Here is a 16,838-nt window from a genome sequence, read left to right as displayed (position 1 = left end):
AGATTTTTGTTGTCAAAATGTTTCAGAAAATATACAAAAAAATCACATTCTTTCAATATGTATATATATATTTCCATATCTGATGTATATCGGGTTAAAGTGGTTAAATTGATGTTGATGCTATATGAACTCATTTTTGCTGGGGACCCCCTGGAATCATCTCAAGGACCACTGGGTGTCCCAGTGGACCCCACTTTGAGAACCCCTGCTCTCATCTGTGCCGTTGTGGCATATTTTGAGCACTGGCGCCCCCACCTGTTCACTCCTTGTAAGTTGCTGTGTCAGCTAACATGACACAATATAACTTATTATACTTTATTGTAATAAAAACACCACTCTGGATAAGAAGGCCAGCCAACTAGCTCCAATGTAAATCACAGTACAAGAGGGCTTCAAAGATTGATCCAAGCAATTTAGATATTTATGACAATGAATTAACTGAAAGAAGGTCAATTGATCAACATTCATGAGCAACACATCATAATGCAGTACAAAGACAGAAACACGTTCAATTCAATCACATTTACAATCACGTGTAAAACAAACATTCACTATAAAAGAAGAGGATAAAAACATGAGCAGCGTGGCTGTCGGAACACTGCACTCTCATAACTGAAATGTTTTTGGCATGTATAAATTTGTAACACTGTTAACCATAATTTATGTTCCATCGGAACGAAGCCCTCAACTTAGTAAGGTGGTTCTTTACAACAGCGCTGAAACTTAGCCATTTGTCAGTATAGTGCAGATGTCAGAGATGTAACAGTTTGATCCAACGTTGTATTAATACTGGCAGATCCAGTTACCCGTAGAGCATTTTTTTAATGAAAGGAATTCATTAAGAAAATGCAGGGATTGTAGAAATGGTATTCCATCCACAAAGAAGATATAAAGCCTGTTTAAAACACAAACAAACAAGCAAACAATGTCAGAGAGAATAACAGTAAATAATAATACACACATGACTAATAAATAATATATTAAAATCCTCATCTTTCTTTTACAGAAAAGTGACAGGGTGTTCCACACTACTATTAGTATTTCCTTCTTTATTGAGACAGGAGTAAAGTTACTTTCACAGACCTTTGTTTTGGCCATTATCAACTTTGACTTTTCAAAGTCATATTTAAAATAAATTCCCCACTTTTGCAGGCCTTTTCTTTTCTTTTCAAGAGTAGCCAATTGGTTTGAACCCTTTTATCAACCAATTTAGTCACCATTTAACCCACACATTTCTGACTTCACTTGCCACTGCTGTTGTACCTTACTGGCTCTCCTCCCAGTGTATCCACCAAGAGGAACATAGGCTAGCTCCTCTGTCCTACTCCTCCTGTTCAAAACCCCATGCTGACAGACACCACCCCAGGCAGGCACTACAGTAGCTCAGTGACAAAGATCATCCTCCCCCCCAGCTTCCCACCCCTGAACATGGTCAATTGTGTTTGTATAGTGCTTTGGTGCGGTGGATTCAACCCCTGGCCTAGACTCAGCAGTGGTGAAGTGAGGCAGTGAAGTGCCTCACTTCTCTAGGCTTTACAGACCATCTGTGTACACTACAGGAACTATCACCTGCCTCTACACCCGACCCAAGACAGAATTGCATTTTTTTCCTGATTATTATATTTTTTTTCAATTCTGACCACATTTACTCTGCTTTCCAAGATAATCACCACCTACCTGTGATTTCAACCGCCTCCTGACCCCAGGGGTCAGCGGTGGAGGCGGGTGCGGATCTTGCGACTGAGGGTGCGAGCCAGATGGTCGATGGCACTGCCGATGTGGCCCCGCTCTTTACGAGCGGAAAGACCCTCAATGTTCCCACTGTACCACATCACCCAGCCCCCAAGGGACATCAGTACAAAGAGGGCCCCTGCAACAACACAGCAAGGGGGTTAGTTCAGTGTGGCGTAAGGCCAGTTTACATTAAAGATTGAAGTGGCAACTATTTGCAAAGGAATTCAAATACATATGGTCGACATAATACAACATTCTGAAAACTAGTAAACCCAACTTGACTTAATGAGCCACCAGCAGGCAGCAACGCCATCGACTGACTTCCTACAACCAGAGACGGGGTCATTTACACAGCTGCTACCTTTCTCTTCAACTTCCTAAAATCATGGATCTAGAGATTTGCAACGACACAAAACTGCTCTAGAAAAGGTTGCAGAGCAGTGCTGTCAGGAGAATAACCACATCAAATTGCACAAATCTTGCCATTTTTTAGAACATTAACTAGGGGAGAACCATAGTGACGTTGTTTTACTCAATCAAGGAATTTCTCTTGTTATTGAAACACTCAGCAGGACAGCTGAGAGAGAGAGACCTCAGGGGTGCACACACCCTATTAAGCTGTTACAAGTAGTTTACATAATGTTTGTGCCCACAACTGCTGTATGCACTACAGGGCATGTTGCATGTAGATGCATTTATGACAAAATCAGGACTAGTGCCTTTGGGTCTAGTCTAAAATATATCCCACAGATATCAGAGAGGTAGGTGGTTTAAATCAGTGTTTCTCAACCTTTTCAGGCCGTGGCCCCCACAAAATAATCATATTTGAGACCCCCCACCCTGATAAGCACTTAGAATGTAGGAGTTGGAGCATTCGATTTAGTTTTGACTCTGTCCCACAGATACAATTTGTGAAAATAGCAGATCTACAAGCCCACAACGCCTCCCGTTGCGAGGCATTGTGAGCTTGTACATCTGCTATTTTCACAAATGTTTGCCTCTTTCTTATATTATTTGACAATTTGGCCAATGTTTCTGCATCTGGGGACCCCCCCCCAAAAAAATCATGTGGGGACACATCCTGACCCACAGGTTGATAACCACTGGTTTAAATAGTGGCTGAAAACCTGTATTTTACACTTAGCTTTCAGTTCACTGTTGTTTCATTGTATATATGCTGTATGTATACATTTGTATCTACCAGAACAGGCCTTTATACAACAAAAGCATAGTACCTGTATAAACAAGCAGGTCTCCAAAGTCTCGACCTTTGATCTCCAAGGGAGCAAAGACTCCCACCAGCAGGGCGGCACCGCCGAATATGTCCATCAGCACTGCAAAGGCCAGGGCTAGCTTGCAATGGGACAGGCGGTCACATAAACCCATGATGATGAGCTGAAATAAGGATCACACAGACAGTGGGAACTGTAAAGGAGAGGTTGCAATGGAAAACATCAGAATCACAATGATCATCATATGAGGGTAGCAGTTAGGATGAGGCCCGGAAATCAATGTGAAAACCTCATTCACATTCTTTACTATTCCCACTGCCAGTAGGACAGGATGGAGTCAAAGCAGGGGCAATGGAAAGGATGGGACCTTAAAACAGGCCATGAATGGCAAAATGGATGATGATCACTACACATTTATTTATGTTATATTAATAATGACCAGTGGTGATGACTCAATGAAAGGCATGATGGAAATGTATGAATTTAATACACAGGACTACAATGGAAATAAGCCCATAGGGCTTTTTGTGTTTTCCTTTTAGCACTATTGTATAATCATACCACTGTACTATTTGCAAACTGTTAATAAAGTATTCAATCAGTCAATCAAAATGCTATGGAGGGAGGAAAAAAAACTTCATCAGACAAACAGATTGCAAGCAAACAAAGCAAGTGTGTGTGTGTGTATGTGTATGTGTATGTGTGTATGTGTATGTGTATGTGTATGTGTATGTGTGTGTGTGTGTGTGTGTGTGTGTGTGTGTGTTTAACGGGGGATAACATAAATAACAGATGCAGCTGTAAAACAGTCTCCAGATTCCCTTATCAGGATTTACCTGTATGTTTTGAGTCTATGCATTGGCATATACAGTACAGTTGAATGCAGCCTATGATGCACAATGATGAACTGCATAGATGGCTCGAATTATACAATTATGCTTATAAAAAAACAGTAACCTCTAGTCTGCACAGCACAGGCTTGGCTGTGATCGCTGTGCTAACGTCACTGTGTGTGCATCCCTTCTTTACTACAGTACAATACACCCTGATGCAGAGACACGATTAGGCCTGCTGTCGGGCGCACAGGGCGCAAACAAACGCAAACCTATCGATTCTTTTAAATATTTTGTTCAACTCACCTGGTTCTGTGTGTAGCCTGCAAGAAGACCTTGGTTCTGTGTGTAGCCTGCTGCAAGAAGACACTGGATCGTGTTGCTCTGGAGAAGTTTGCGTTCAGTAGATATCTGGTCTGGTGTGGTCTGAAGAATCACCTCCCTTGCTCCTTCCGTGTTGTTTTTTGAGAAACTGATCTTTATTCCGCCCCCTACCTGAATGGAACCCGTAACCTGCCCTGCACCACACCCAACGGTGTCATGTTTCTACCTAGCCATGGATGCACGACGGTCATGGATAAACTTCAACCTGGTGATTGAACTTTCTCTATTTATGGCTCCTACATTTACATAAACGTTCAAATTTCAAATATAAAGTGCTTACCCTATGGCCACGGATGTTACAATTATGTACGGTAATTATGTACGGTAATTATGTACGGTAAGTACCCGTATATTCCGTATTGTTCAATAAAAAGCATTTTAATCCGATTGGTGGCCATTTTCTAATGGAGTTACAATGAATCAGGGTGCAATATACCTCCCAACCGATAGGGTCGCGTAGCGAAAATACGGAGAAAATGGCCAACAATCAGATTAAAATGCTTTTTATTGAACAATACGGAAGATACGGGTACTTATCAGGACCCGTATAGAATTGTAACATTTGTGAACATGGGGTGAGTACGTTATATTTAAAATCTAAACGTTTATGTAGATGTGCAGGCCGTAAATAAAGAAAGTGCAAACACCAAGTTGAAGTTCATCCATAACTGCCATGATGACAGTCATGTTTCAGGGCTAGTTTTAAATGTTTCAGGGCTAGTTTTACAATGGTTTTACCTGGCTGCTGAAACTGTCTAGCCGAGGGGTTTTAAAAGTGGGGCCTGGCTGGGGACCCCCCCAGCCAGGCCAAGGTTCCTTAGGCTTGAGGGGGTCTGCAGGTTGTCCCCAACCGAATGAGTAGTTTATTGTTACTAATGTTTCAATGTCACCATTATTAATCTATTTCTCAATGTGTACCACTTATGACATGAATTTAATGTCACGCCAAAACCTCTTTACTAGGACACATTTGTTTTGATTTGGGGTCCCAGTCCCATCCATGAGCTAATCAAAGTTTGAAAGCCACTAGGTCTAGCCATTCTCTCATCCTTCCTCTTTATTTCCAGGTGAGGTCACACTGAGAGAGGTCCGCAAGGCCCAGGTACGCAGCATCACTAATGTATCACATTTTAGTAAGAAATAATAACTTTATTTTATGTAGCATTTTCAAAACTGTTACAAAATGCTGCACACAGTAAGTGACACGAATGACCAGGGGCCTGTTCCTCAAAAGGTGAATTAAAAAATCCTGGCCTTAAGCCAAATCCAGGCTTGACAATGTCGGGTCCGAAAAGCCTCGTTTATTCCGTTCCTCAGACGCCAAGCCAGGCTGAAAAGGAGCAACTTTGTCGAGCTAGACTATGTCAAGCCAGGCTGTGTCCAGCCAGGATAATGAAGCCAGGCTAAATGGGCGGCGATTCGCCGACGACGTATTTCTATAAAAGACCATGAACTCGAGCGCAGATTCCTTGAACTTGACCAATCATGGCAGCGGGGAACAAAACTCATGCAGCGTTTTTCTCTGTGGCCGAACAGCAGCAGCTCATGCAAGCTTATGAGGAAGTGAGACATATTATCAACAGAAAAGGAAACACGGCCGTCATTAACAAATCCAGGGAGAAAGCATGGCAAAGTATTGCAGACAAATTAAATGCGTAAGTCGTCAAAATAAAATACAATTTCAAGTCCCTAAATATATAATTCAGTTGCCATGCAATGTTGACATTACATGGAATCCATCTATCTAGGAATCCATCTATCTATCTATCTATATACTGTACTGTTCAGCTTAATATGGTTGTAAGGTAGGCCTATTCTAGTTCAGGGGTCTTCAACAGGGGCTCCGGGACCCCTAAGGGGTCCTAAGAGTTACTACAGCGGGGCCGCCAAATCTGTGTGTGATGTTTTTTTTGTTTTACCTTAACCACTTGAACCCATAGCATCCCCATTCTGAGGAGAACTTCGGCCAAAAAATAGCAGATCTACAGGCCCCCAATGCATTGTATAATTGTATAATTAATTATCTTAACTTATTAATGTCCATGAAGCTCAAACAGGACTGGCACAGTCAGGACATGGGGCCAGATTAAAATAAAATACAAGAACATCTTGCAGAGTGGTAAGTGCGTTAATACATTGAATACAATATACAAATGAAGGTGGATAAATTACGTATGTGCCTGCTGACATGTTTTATTTGCTTGCTGGTTTTAGCTATTAAAAAAAAAGAACTATGTCTGTGGCACTGGTGGTGGTCCTCCCACCGAAGACTACACACCAGCAGAAGATTTAGCCCTGGCGTTGAACAAGGGAAGGCCTGTTGTGGAGGGGATCCCGGGGGGGACATCGACGGAGTCGGTGTCCAGCCAAGTGTCTGCCCCCTTCATTACGGGTCGGTCTACATTAATTTAATTTGTTCAATAGCCTATACTGCACATAGAACACAATCAACCATTCATGGTGTTATTACGTGGACTGTCTGATTAATTATTAAAGGTCTGACATTGTCTTGCAGTGTCAGGTGGCACCATCCTTCTTGTGGAGCCAGTGGAGGATGAGGATCCAGTGAGTATTATAATTTAACTAGAAGGTACTGTTCCTGAAGAAACAGTGTGGGATCGCTAAGAATGTTGCTGGTATTGAGTATTGATAGTGTTAGTAGTGTTGAAGGTTTGAAAGGTTCTAAAGGTTTGAAAGGTTTGAAAGGTTCTAAAGGTTTGAAAGGTTCTAAAGGTTTGAAAGGTTCTAAAGGGTTGAAAGGTTCTAAAGGTTTGAAAGGTTTGAAGGGTTTGAAAGGTTTGAAAGGTTTGAAAGGTTTGAAAGGTTTGAAAGGTTCTAAAGGTTTGAAAGGTTCTAAAGGTTTGAAAGGTTCTAAAAGTAGGAAAGGTTTGAAAGGTTTGAAAGGTTCTAAAGGTTCTAAAGGTTCTAAAGGTTCTAAAGGTTCTAAAGGTTTGAAAGGTTCTAAAGGTTTGAAAGGTTTGAAAGGTTTGAAAGGTTTAAGAGGTTCTAAAGGTTTGAAACGTTCTAAAGGGTATTTACTTTAAATTATTTTTAGTCACTTTATTTACTTTAAAGTATTTTTTTCAATTTTTTACAACTTTTAAGTATTTTTACTCTTTTTATCAACTTTTAAGTATTTTTACATTTTTTTTCAACTTTTAAGTATTTTTACTCATTTTGAGTACTTTTAAGTATTTTTACTCAATATAAGTACTCTTAAGTATTTTTTACTCAAGGTATTTACTTAAAAGTATTTTTAGTCACTTTATTTACTTTAAAGTAGCTTTTACTAATTTTTACAACTTTTAAGTATTTTTACTCTTTTTATCAACTTTTAAGTATTTTTACTATTTAAAAAGTGAAATATCTCTAAAAGTACAACTTATTTCAATAAGTCCAATATGTCCTAAGTAGGCTGAACGTTATAGAGTTGGAACGGAGTTTCTATCTAAAAGTATGAATTTCTCCATTGAAATGAATGGGAGTTTTTTAGAAGTAAAAAGTGAAATATCTCTAAAAGTACAAATGATTTCAAAAATTCAAATGGTAGCCGATATGTCCTAAGTAGGCCGAACGTTGTAGAGTTGGAATGGAGTTTGTAGCTAAAAGTATGAAGGACTAGTTAGCCATCAAAAATCGTGGGAATATAGTATATAACTAGAAGGTACTGTTCCTGAAGAAACAGTGTGGGATCGCTAAGAATGTTGCTGGTATTGAGTATTGATAGTGTTAGTAGTGTTATAGGTTTGAAAGGTTTGAAAGGTTTGAACGGTTTGAAGGGTTTGAAAGGTTCGAAAGGTTTGAAAGGTTTGAAAGGTTCTAAAGGTTCTAAAGGTTCTAAAGGTTTGAATGGTTTGAAAGGTTCTAAAGGTTTGAAAGGTTCTAAAGGTTCTAAAAGTTCTAAAGGTTTGAAAGGTTCTAAAGTTTCTAAAGGTTTGAATGGTTTGAAAGGTTCTAAAGGTTTGAAAGGTTCTAAAGGTTTGAAAGGTTCTAAAGGTTCTAAAGGTTCTAAAGGTTCTAAAGGTTCTAAAGGTTTGAAGGATTGAAAGGTTTGAAAGGTTTGAAAGGTGTTAAAGTATTTGTATTGTTATTTTGAGTACTTTTAAGTATTTTTACTCAATATAAGTACTCTTAAGTATTTTTACTCAATGTATTTACTTTAAATTATTTTTAGTCACTTTATTTACTTTAAAGTATTTTTTTACTAATTTTTACAACTTTTAAGTATTTTTACTCTTTTTATCAACTTTTAAGTATTTTTACTATTTTTTTCAACTTTTAAGTATTTTTACTCATTTTGAGTACTTTTAAGTATTTTTACTCAATATAAGTACTCTTAAGTATTTTTACTCAAGGTATTTACTTTAAAGTATTTTTAGTCACTTTATTTACTTTAAAGTAGCTTTTACTAATTTTTACAACTTTTAAGTATTTTTACTCTTTTTATCAACTTTTAAGTATTTTTACTATTTAAAAAGTGAAATATCTCTAAAAGTACAAATTATTTCAAAAATTCTAATGGTAGCCAATATGTCCTAAGTAGGCTGAACGTTATAGAGTTGGAACGGAGTTTCTAGCTAAAAGTATGAATTTCTCCATTGAAATGAATGGGAGTTTTTTAGAAGTAAAAAGTGAAATATCTCTAAAAGTACAAATGATTTCAAAAATTCAAATGGTAGCCGATATGTCCTGAGTAGGCCGAACGTTGAAGAGTTGGAACGGAGTTTGTAGCTAAAAGTATGAAGGACTAGTTAGCCGTCAAAAAACGGGCGGAATATAGTATATAAATAGTGGCAATAACATTAGTGTGATCGCTTTAGCGATCCCACAATAATAATAAATAGTGGCAATAACATTAGTGTGATCGCTTTAGCGATCCCACAATGACACCTGTCAGCACTAGGTCAATACACTCTAAATTCCACTGATCTATTGAATGTGCAGGTGCAGAGCTTTTACGAAGAGGAGGCAGAGGCAGATATGTCGGCGGAGGAGGAGGTATCATGTCAATCGCGTGTCAAACAAAAATAGGCCTATACTTATTTAGTCCATATTGGCTATGAAGTCAGTGATGTGGTTGTCAAAGAAAATATAATTTCCTAACAGGACCCAACAGATGCAGAAACTGCTGGACAGAGCCAGGAGTCTGCGAGCCAGCCTGGCAATGCAGTGAGTATTAACTTAAGGACATTCACCCCAATGCACAATTCCTGCTGCTGTGCTAATTGATATGTGTTTAACAGACTGCAGAGATGGTGAAAAACCTCTATGCCACTCATTTGCGGCGCCAAATTGAGTTGGCAGAGGTCGATTTAGATTTAAAGAAGATTCAGATTGCGAAAGAGAAGATCCTCCTAGAAAAGGAGAAAATCCTCCTAGAAAAGGAGAAAATCCTGCTGGAGAAGGAGAGGATTCTTTTGGAGAGGGAGAAAAAAACCCTGCCATTTGATTTAGAAATTAAAAGAAGGAAGATGGTGAAGCTGGGATTAGAAGTCCGCATACTGAAAAAACAAGTATGGTCATCATTTTAATGCACAATGTAAGCATGACTTATAGCACAATGTAGTAATCATATTTTCCCCTCTCTCTCCCAAGCTTCCAGCTGATAAATAGCCAGCCCGTCCCACTCCTGACGGCGAAGAAATAGCTGGTGTTTTTTTGTTGTTTTTACATTCGGAGATTTTTTGAGTTATCAAGGGTCCTGGGAATATTTATCTATTTTGTGTTGAGTTTTTGTTCGTTGATTTTCTTCCTAATGACCTCCCTGGATCTATTTATTGCGGCCGTGTTTCATTTATTTTTATAGGCCTACAAATACTTTCCATGAGCTGAGAATTATGATTTAGGAACCCTGGCCTGTCAATAAATAATTGAATGTTCCAAAAAAAAACATGCCTCTCTCATTAATGTACAGTAGGCTACATAGTTATTCGTCCACTGAAATCGTAATGCGACCAATTATAGTTGTACATTTTTCCCGTGGTTTTATTTTGTTCTTCATTTTCGTTTCTCTGTGTGTTGCTGTCATAATACTCACTGTGTCACTGTGAAACAAAATGGAATTGTAGCAGTTTATCCACTTAAGCCGGTTGTACTTTCTTGAATGATGAATATAAGCTGATCTATAAGCTTATAGATCAGCTTATAGATCAGAAATAACTTAATTTAAATAAATTGCTGACAACAAAATAAATAAAAAAGTCTCTGCCCCATTGTAGAAACATCCTCCTGTGAACCTGATGCACCTCATGTGTCATGTACTGAACAACCTGATCTACCAACACTTCACTCTGATGGTAAGCAAGCTGAGATAATTATTACATAGTGGTCTATGTTTTTGACTGTCTTGAGGAAACTATTTTTGGGCACAATATAACTTTGCAACATCAGGATGCATGGCACATCTGCCATTGGGCAGGTTTGCCTTGCATCGTTACATCGTTTCTACATGGGGGTACAATGTAACGATGCCGGGCACGCCCGCCCCACCACGGGTGCATCGTTGTGTCCAGATTATTTACATCTGTTTGCCAGGTAGATGATAGTGAGTTAAAGTCCCATGCATTTGATTTGCATTCTTTGGAAATGCAATGTTGTGATGGCAGAACAATTTGTCAGGTTGTCAGCTCATAGATACACATGTACATGTATTACCAGTACCTATACATTACTTGTTCATTGCTGTAGAATTATTAGATTATAATTACATGCATCTTTTTTTCACTCTGCCTTGTTTCAGACACGCCTTCCAGTGAACTTGCAGCACCTCAGCATGACCAGACAGTTTGTCAGACATGTGCCACTAAGCCACTAAGCCGACATACCGAGATGCTGGAACGCAGCGGGAAGACCCCTCAATGCTTGACCATGGCTACAGTTCACCGAAAATCAAAATGGCAAATAAAGCTACACAGTGTGATGTAGGCACGGAGGCTAATGTGGCGAGCACCATGCTTGTTCGCGTTAAGGTCTCTCTGTTGTTCACTGGAATACATCTGGTGCAGTTTTATCTTATGGTGCAAGTGTCGTCATTCAGCGTTTCAAAGTGTCTCAGAGTTTGGCAAGCAAGATAATTTCGTATTGGATAGATTGTATGGATGCAGAAGTCACAGAGCTTGTCTCATGGCTTCCCAGAGACACCCTCACAACTATCATGCCATTGCAATTTCTTAAAAATTACCCACAAACAACCTGCATCATTGACTGTGCAGAAACTTCTCTGCAGAGGGACACAAACCTTAACTCCAGGAGTGCCACCTTCAGCCACTACAAAGGCACCAACACAATAAATATCTTGTCTGTTTGTCTCCGTCTGGCATTAAGAGTCCATACCGGGATAGGATAGTCCCGTAGAGTGTTCAAGGCTCTATAGAGCGGAGGGTTCCCTGCTCTTTCGGCGACCAATTCAAGCCCGGTCGCTGGCTGAAGATGAGCCACACCGGGGTTGGAGAGTCTTGCTTCTGTGGTCCCGTAGAGTGTTAAAGCCCCTGTAAAACAGAGGGTTCCCTGCTCTTTCGGCAAACATTCACGCCCATGGAGAGTATATTATTTTGGATTAATATTTTTATTTTCTTGGGAGTTTTCACAATAAGTTGGCTATAAATTATTGTTGTTTTTAAAAAAAAGAAAAATAACTAGAAAGATGTTGCTTGAGATTGTAGGTCTGTTATTTTCGGCACGCGACACTGTTGTGCGACTAAGTATGAATCGAGCGTCTGGAAGACAATGCCTGTTTTTTGTTGTAAGATGTTCTACCTCAGCAGCATGATTTAAGTTTATTTTACATTTTATTTCCTATAGTCTCAGTTATAATTGACATACTGTATATGTATGCAGATTTTGTTTCAAATATTTTGATTGAGAAGCACTTATCTTTTCCCATACCCACAGTCTCTTTGTTATAGATGGGTCAAATGGAGAGTATATTATTTTGGACTAATATTTTTATTTTCACAATAAGTTGGCTATAAATTATTTTTGTTGAAAGAAAAATAAATAAAAAGATGTTGCTTGAGGTATATTTTGATTTAAGTTGGTTGTGTGTGTGGTTGATAAGCTTTATGTGGCTCTTGTTAAAAGGAAATCCCACACAATAAAGCACAAAACCATGACTGTTGTCTCTAATTGTCATTTTATAAAGGTAGTTGTTCTGCCCTCTAATGGCAAGTGTTGCCAGAGCCACCTACTGGCCATTCAATATATTTTATACAACAGGTGTACTGTATTGTCCTGATTAGGAGAAGCACACAGGTGTAAATGTGCTCTTCATTATGCGTGTGCTCTGATATTTCTCATTTCACCATCTCTTGTTGAGCCGATCTGTTTCTTTTCTTATGACAGGAGACTGTACTTTCTGATTTGTAGAGTGTATGTCATGCATTATTTATTTTACATTAACTGTGTAGATTAGCTCAGTGTGTTCACCTGCTTGCTTGTTTCACAGCCCGTATTTTTTCGTAGTTTTACTCTTGATGTGTGTACATTAACACATTGGGTGCCAGCATTTTTTCATAACAACTTACGTTGGGTGCCAGCATTCTCCCCATTGACTGCGCTTTGCTGTTTAAAGCTCTAGACTCCACGAGGAGCAAATCCATGTAAAAAAAAACATCCATTCATGTTGCGCGATGACCCTGGCTACAGCCTGGAACGATAACATTTCACTCGCGAGTTACAATGGGGGGGGATCGCGCATCGCGCATGACCGGTTTTCCCCACCGGAAACAGATTCGGAGATATAGGTGTTTTAAAGAAGGAAATAGACAGGAAGTGGATGGCAGCCATGTTTTTGTTTTTCCGGTGATCTATCTGGCCTATCCTTCTCAAGATCACAATGGGTACTCCCAGAGCTGCTCTAGCCCCGCCCGTGTGGAGAAAAACGAAAAAAACAAAAAGACATATTTCACGGTCTGGACCGTGTTCGGCACCGGACCGCTACTCTGCGCAAACACGGTTCAGACCGTGTTTGGCACCCGATGTGTTAAGTGTGTGACTAATGATTATCATCCACTGGGGACATGAGCTCCTTGGGTGATTTTGTATCAACCCTGCACTTATTTGCTCTATGTTCCTTGTCTTTTCTGTAGTATGATTTATTATGGCCTGGCTCCAAGGCCACAACAAAAAAGGGGAAACGACACGGAGGTAATGCATAAATAAGTGTTAAGTTTCTTAGCAAATGGTGAAATAATTCGATCAAGTGATAGCAAATAATTTAGTTTCCAAATCATACAGGCATGGAAACCTGCTCCCCATTGGAATTAAAGCTAATGAATCAACATAACTAAATCATACAGAAATGCTCTCCAGTGTGGCCGCATCTGTGGCCTGGGGAGGACTAAAGAAACAAATAACAGTGCTGTAGAAAGCATGTATTTTATAGTGCCTGAGGAGACAATGGCCAGGTGTCTCCCCTTCCACTGATTGTCTCAGACTCCACCCTCCAAACCAGCACTGGAATGGAATCTGGTTAGGCAGTTAAAGGCACACACACAGAACCCTAGCAAAGGTCCCAGGGGGGCGTCACAGATTTCACCACAATTTGTTATCCCTATGTGCCCGACTGAAATTTAAAATGTATCCACAAGTTTCCTAGGGCGTTGTGGGCATCACTTCCTGTCGATTTGATCAGGTATCAGGGATCAAATCGACAGGAAGTGATGCCCACAACGCCCTAGGAAACTTGTGGATAGGACTAGTCTTTGTTTTTAGTTTTTATGAGCATGAGAGTGTTGCCCCTACTGACTTCCCTGAAGTCTCGGTTCAGTAAGTTAGTAAGAGAATGGTCTCTGTTCTGTGAATAATTTAATAATGATAATATAGCACTTTTCTGGGGGGGGGACAACAATAGAAAATCTACTTTATTTGGGAAAACACGAAAGAAAGGCTAAGACTAAGGAATTAAATCAATAAAAACAGTGGATCAGTGAGACACGGAGGTGTGCAGTTATCTGGGAAAGCCATATTGAAGGTGGGTTTTGAGAGCAGTTTAAAAAAATCTATGTTTTAATTTATTAATCAATAATAAAGTTTTTCTACACACACAGACACAATCAATCAGAGTCAGCACATATATGTGAAACCTGAAGGCCTTGTCTTGGCTGATCCGTGGCGATTTTGAATTTGTTCTTAGTGAATGGAGACTAGTGGATGGGGTTAACAGTTACAGTACACTCCCTAAGAAAACACTCTGAAGACAGTAATACAGTAACATCAGCTTGCATCCTTCACTGTTTCCTGTGTCACAGGAAGGTTGCTCATTGGTGGAGGTAGTGTGGTCATCTTGGAATCATTAGTTCCGCGGCTCCCCTGGCTAAGTGTCCTTGAGCAAACACTGAACCTAACTGCTCCCGATGATCCAAACCTGGTTGGTGCCTTGCATGGTTTCCTCCACCATTGGTGTGTGAATGACTCTGTGTTTTAATGGGTGAATGTTATGCACATTGTATGTACAAGTAAATTGGAGAAATTGCACCATGTGCCATACTGATGAGAAATTATACAGGGCAACATGTTTGCTGGCTGATCTATTAAGCTAATATATGTTCACCATTCCCCCCTCCAAATGCCTCAATGCATCACATTAATACAAAAGAAAATCATTGTTTCATTGAATATGCAATACTTTTATTCAAAACCTTGACTTATTTACATATTTAACATATTTTATAGTGCATTTTCTTCCTCTTTACAACTTTGGCTTACACACTGCGGGACTGGTGACCAAACACACTGTAATAAACAAATAACTCATATTTACAGCCCAAGACACAATAATAAATAAAAAAACAGCTAAACGTTTTTAAAAGGTTTCAGATTTACACCAAAGGCGAAAATAAGCATATTTGTTATGTTACCTATGCATTATGTTACTGTTATGGTTTAAATAATCAATCAATCAATCAATTTGTCATGTCTTGCCATTCATGGCTAAAGCTGAATTTAATCTAAATATTTCCCTCTTTATTCATCTGTAACAGTTGTCTGTGTAACACAAACTGAGAAAAACACAGAAGTCATTCTGGGAAAACTCCCATACATTTGGCCCACTATTGCATGTGAAGAAATTGGGAGCAATGGATTTGGAACTGCTGTTCATCTTGGCATTGCATTCCAGGGATACTGCCTCCTACATTTCCCTCGATTAAAACGACATTTCACAGATTACATTTCATTTTGTTGCTCAGTTAGTGACAATGATGCAATGCAATGTGTTTCAGCCAGGGGGCATGTCTAACTGGAAGTCCTGTCCTACTGTACTGTGGCAACAGTCCAAACTTTAGTCTGATTTATTCTTAATGGTCCATACCAGTTTCCTGTGCCAAAAATAGATGATTCACAAGCTCACACCGCTTTGCACCGAGTTTGTAGAAGAGCTATTACCGGCATCATCGCCATGCGTCACCATTGTATGATGGAGTGTACATTATCCAGTACAAAGAGACAAAGGGATGGACAGTATGCAGAGGGAGGATCTCTGTCGGCTACTCCTGACATATTTACATCATTTAGTGACTTATTTACAGTGCATGTCTTTACCAAACACATTAAAAATAGCAAAACCACTTAAAACGGGTTTAAATAGAGTCTTAGTTTAAGATCCGTACAAAAGTCTTGGGTTTATAAAAACGTAAAGGTGCAGCTAGAAACGACATAAACAAGGAATATACACATTATCTATCCCCCCCCCTTCCTTATCTCATCCAAACAGTTTTGAAAGTGCAGATATTTTAGTGTGTGAGTGTGTGTTGTGATCATTTGACTTGTGAGTACAGAAATAGGATCAGATCAGTTCAACACCGGTAAATCCCTGTGGTAAGCTGCTGGTTGCCCTGGAGACCATGGCATTATCAGCAACACGTCGATGGGCAGGTTAACCTGTGTTTACGCTGGCATTTGGCTTGTGGCCCATGATGACGCATCAGATCTGGTGATGTCAGCCATGTTGATGCCGGGACAGCGGCAAGAACGACAGAAATACAGATGCAAACTTAATATGTATTTTTTTCCCCAGAATATTGTTCTGAAACTTTCACTGTGCCAACATGTCATGTTTCATTAAAACATTTCTTTACAAAGAATGCAAATTAATAATGTTTATCCCAAAATGTCTCAGTGCCAGAGGAGCGGAACGCTCTGGAAAAAAAAGACACATCTACTCCTTCAACAGCTCTTCAACAGCTCCCACAAACATCGTTTGGTGGAATAATATAATGTGATCACTTGTATCAAGTGCTAGTAGAAGAGTAAATAACCATGCTGACCATACACCAAAGGTTACAGGCCTTGACAAGACCCCAAAATGTCCCTTTGATTGATTAAAATCTATATTAAACAGTAGTAAACAAGTACTTGATCATTAGGTCCACAGGTGATCTTTTGAGTACAGATCCAACTGCTACTCCATAATGTGTAGAGAGGTTGGATGTTCCCCAAAGTAAGCTGTTCCCCATCCCCTGCCGGATACCTGCTGTAGGCTAATATTTATAGAGCCCGGGTAACTAAGGAAGTTAGTTCAGCTTGGTAATGTCACTTTGCATCTGTGCAGCCATTTCGAGACGGGCAATCCTATGTTGGAGATGCATGAATATGAACATGGAGAACAATGTCAACAATCCTCATTCTCCGATCACAAGGGCAAACTCTGTTTTTGACA

The 16,838-nt window shown here is 39.6% G+C and overlaps 1 protein-coding gene across 3 annotated transcripts; it reads right to left on the bottom strand.

Annotated features, from left to right (window-relative positions):
• Positions 1–391: 391 nt before the first annotated feature.
• LOC308094658 (transmembrane protein 238-like) lies at positions 392–4,256 on the bottom strand. Of its 3 annotated transcripts, none has more exons than XM_080441427.1 (4): positions 4,106–4,256; positions 2,970–3,159; positions 1,678–1,870; positions 392–895 (listed from the first exon to the last, which is right to left on the bottom strand). In XM_080441427.1, exons 2-3 carry the CDS (start codon positions 3,118–3,120, stop codon positions 1,710–1,712), a joined length of 312 nt encoding a protein of 103 aa, XP_080297553.1. In that variant the 5' UTR covers positions 3,121–3,159; positions 4,106–4,256; the 3' UTR covers positions 392–895; positions 1,678–1,709. The 3 variants fall into 3 exon arrangements, with proteins under 3 accessions (XP_080297553.1, XP_080297554.1, XP_080297552.1); XM_080441428.1 differs by having other exon boundaries at positions 2,970–3,132; positions 4,106–4,250; XM_080441426.1 differs by having other exon boundaries at positions 2,970–3,129; positions 4,106–4,250.
• Between the last annotated feature and the right edge of the window lie 12,582 nt (positions 4,257–16,838).

This window comes from Gymnoscopelus braueri, assembly GCF_963280865.1.
Source record: "Gymnoscopelus braueri genome assembly, chromosome: 11".
Classification (NCBI taxonomy): Eukaryota; Metazoa; Chordata; class Actinopteri; order Myctophiformes; family Myctophidae; genus Gymnoscopelus; species Gymnoscopelus braueri.
This window is presented reverse-complemented; position numbering and strand designations above follow the sequence as displayed.

What these genes read in the sequence shown, in the direction of transcription:
- LOC308094658 (XM_080441427.1), bottom strand. Translation starts at nt 3,120, where the DNA reads ATGGGTTTATGTGACCGCCTGTCCCATTGCAAGCTAGCCCTGGCCTTT. An exon ending in AGACCTGCTTGTTTATACAG is followed by an intron (nt 1,871 to 2,969) that starts GTACTATGCTTT and finishes GTGTTGTTGCAG; the next exon opens with GGGCCCTCTTTGTACTGATG.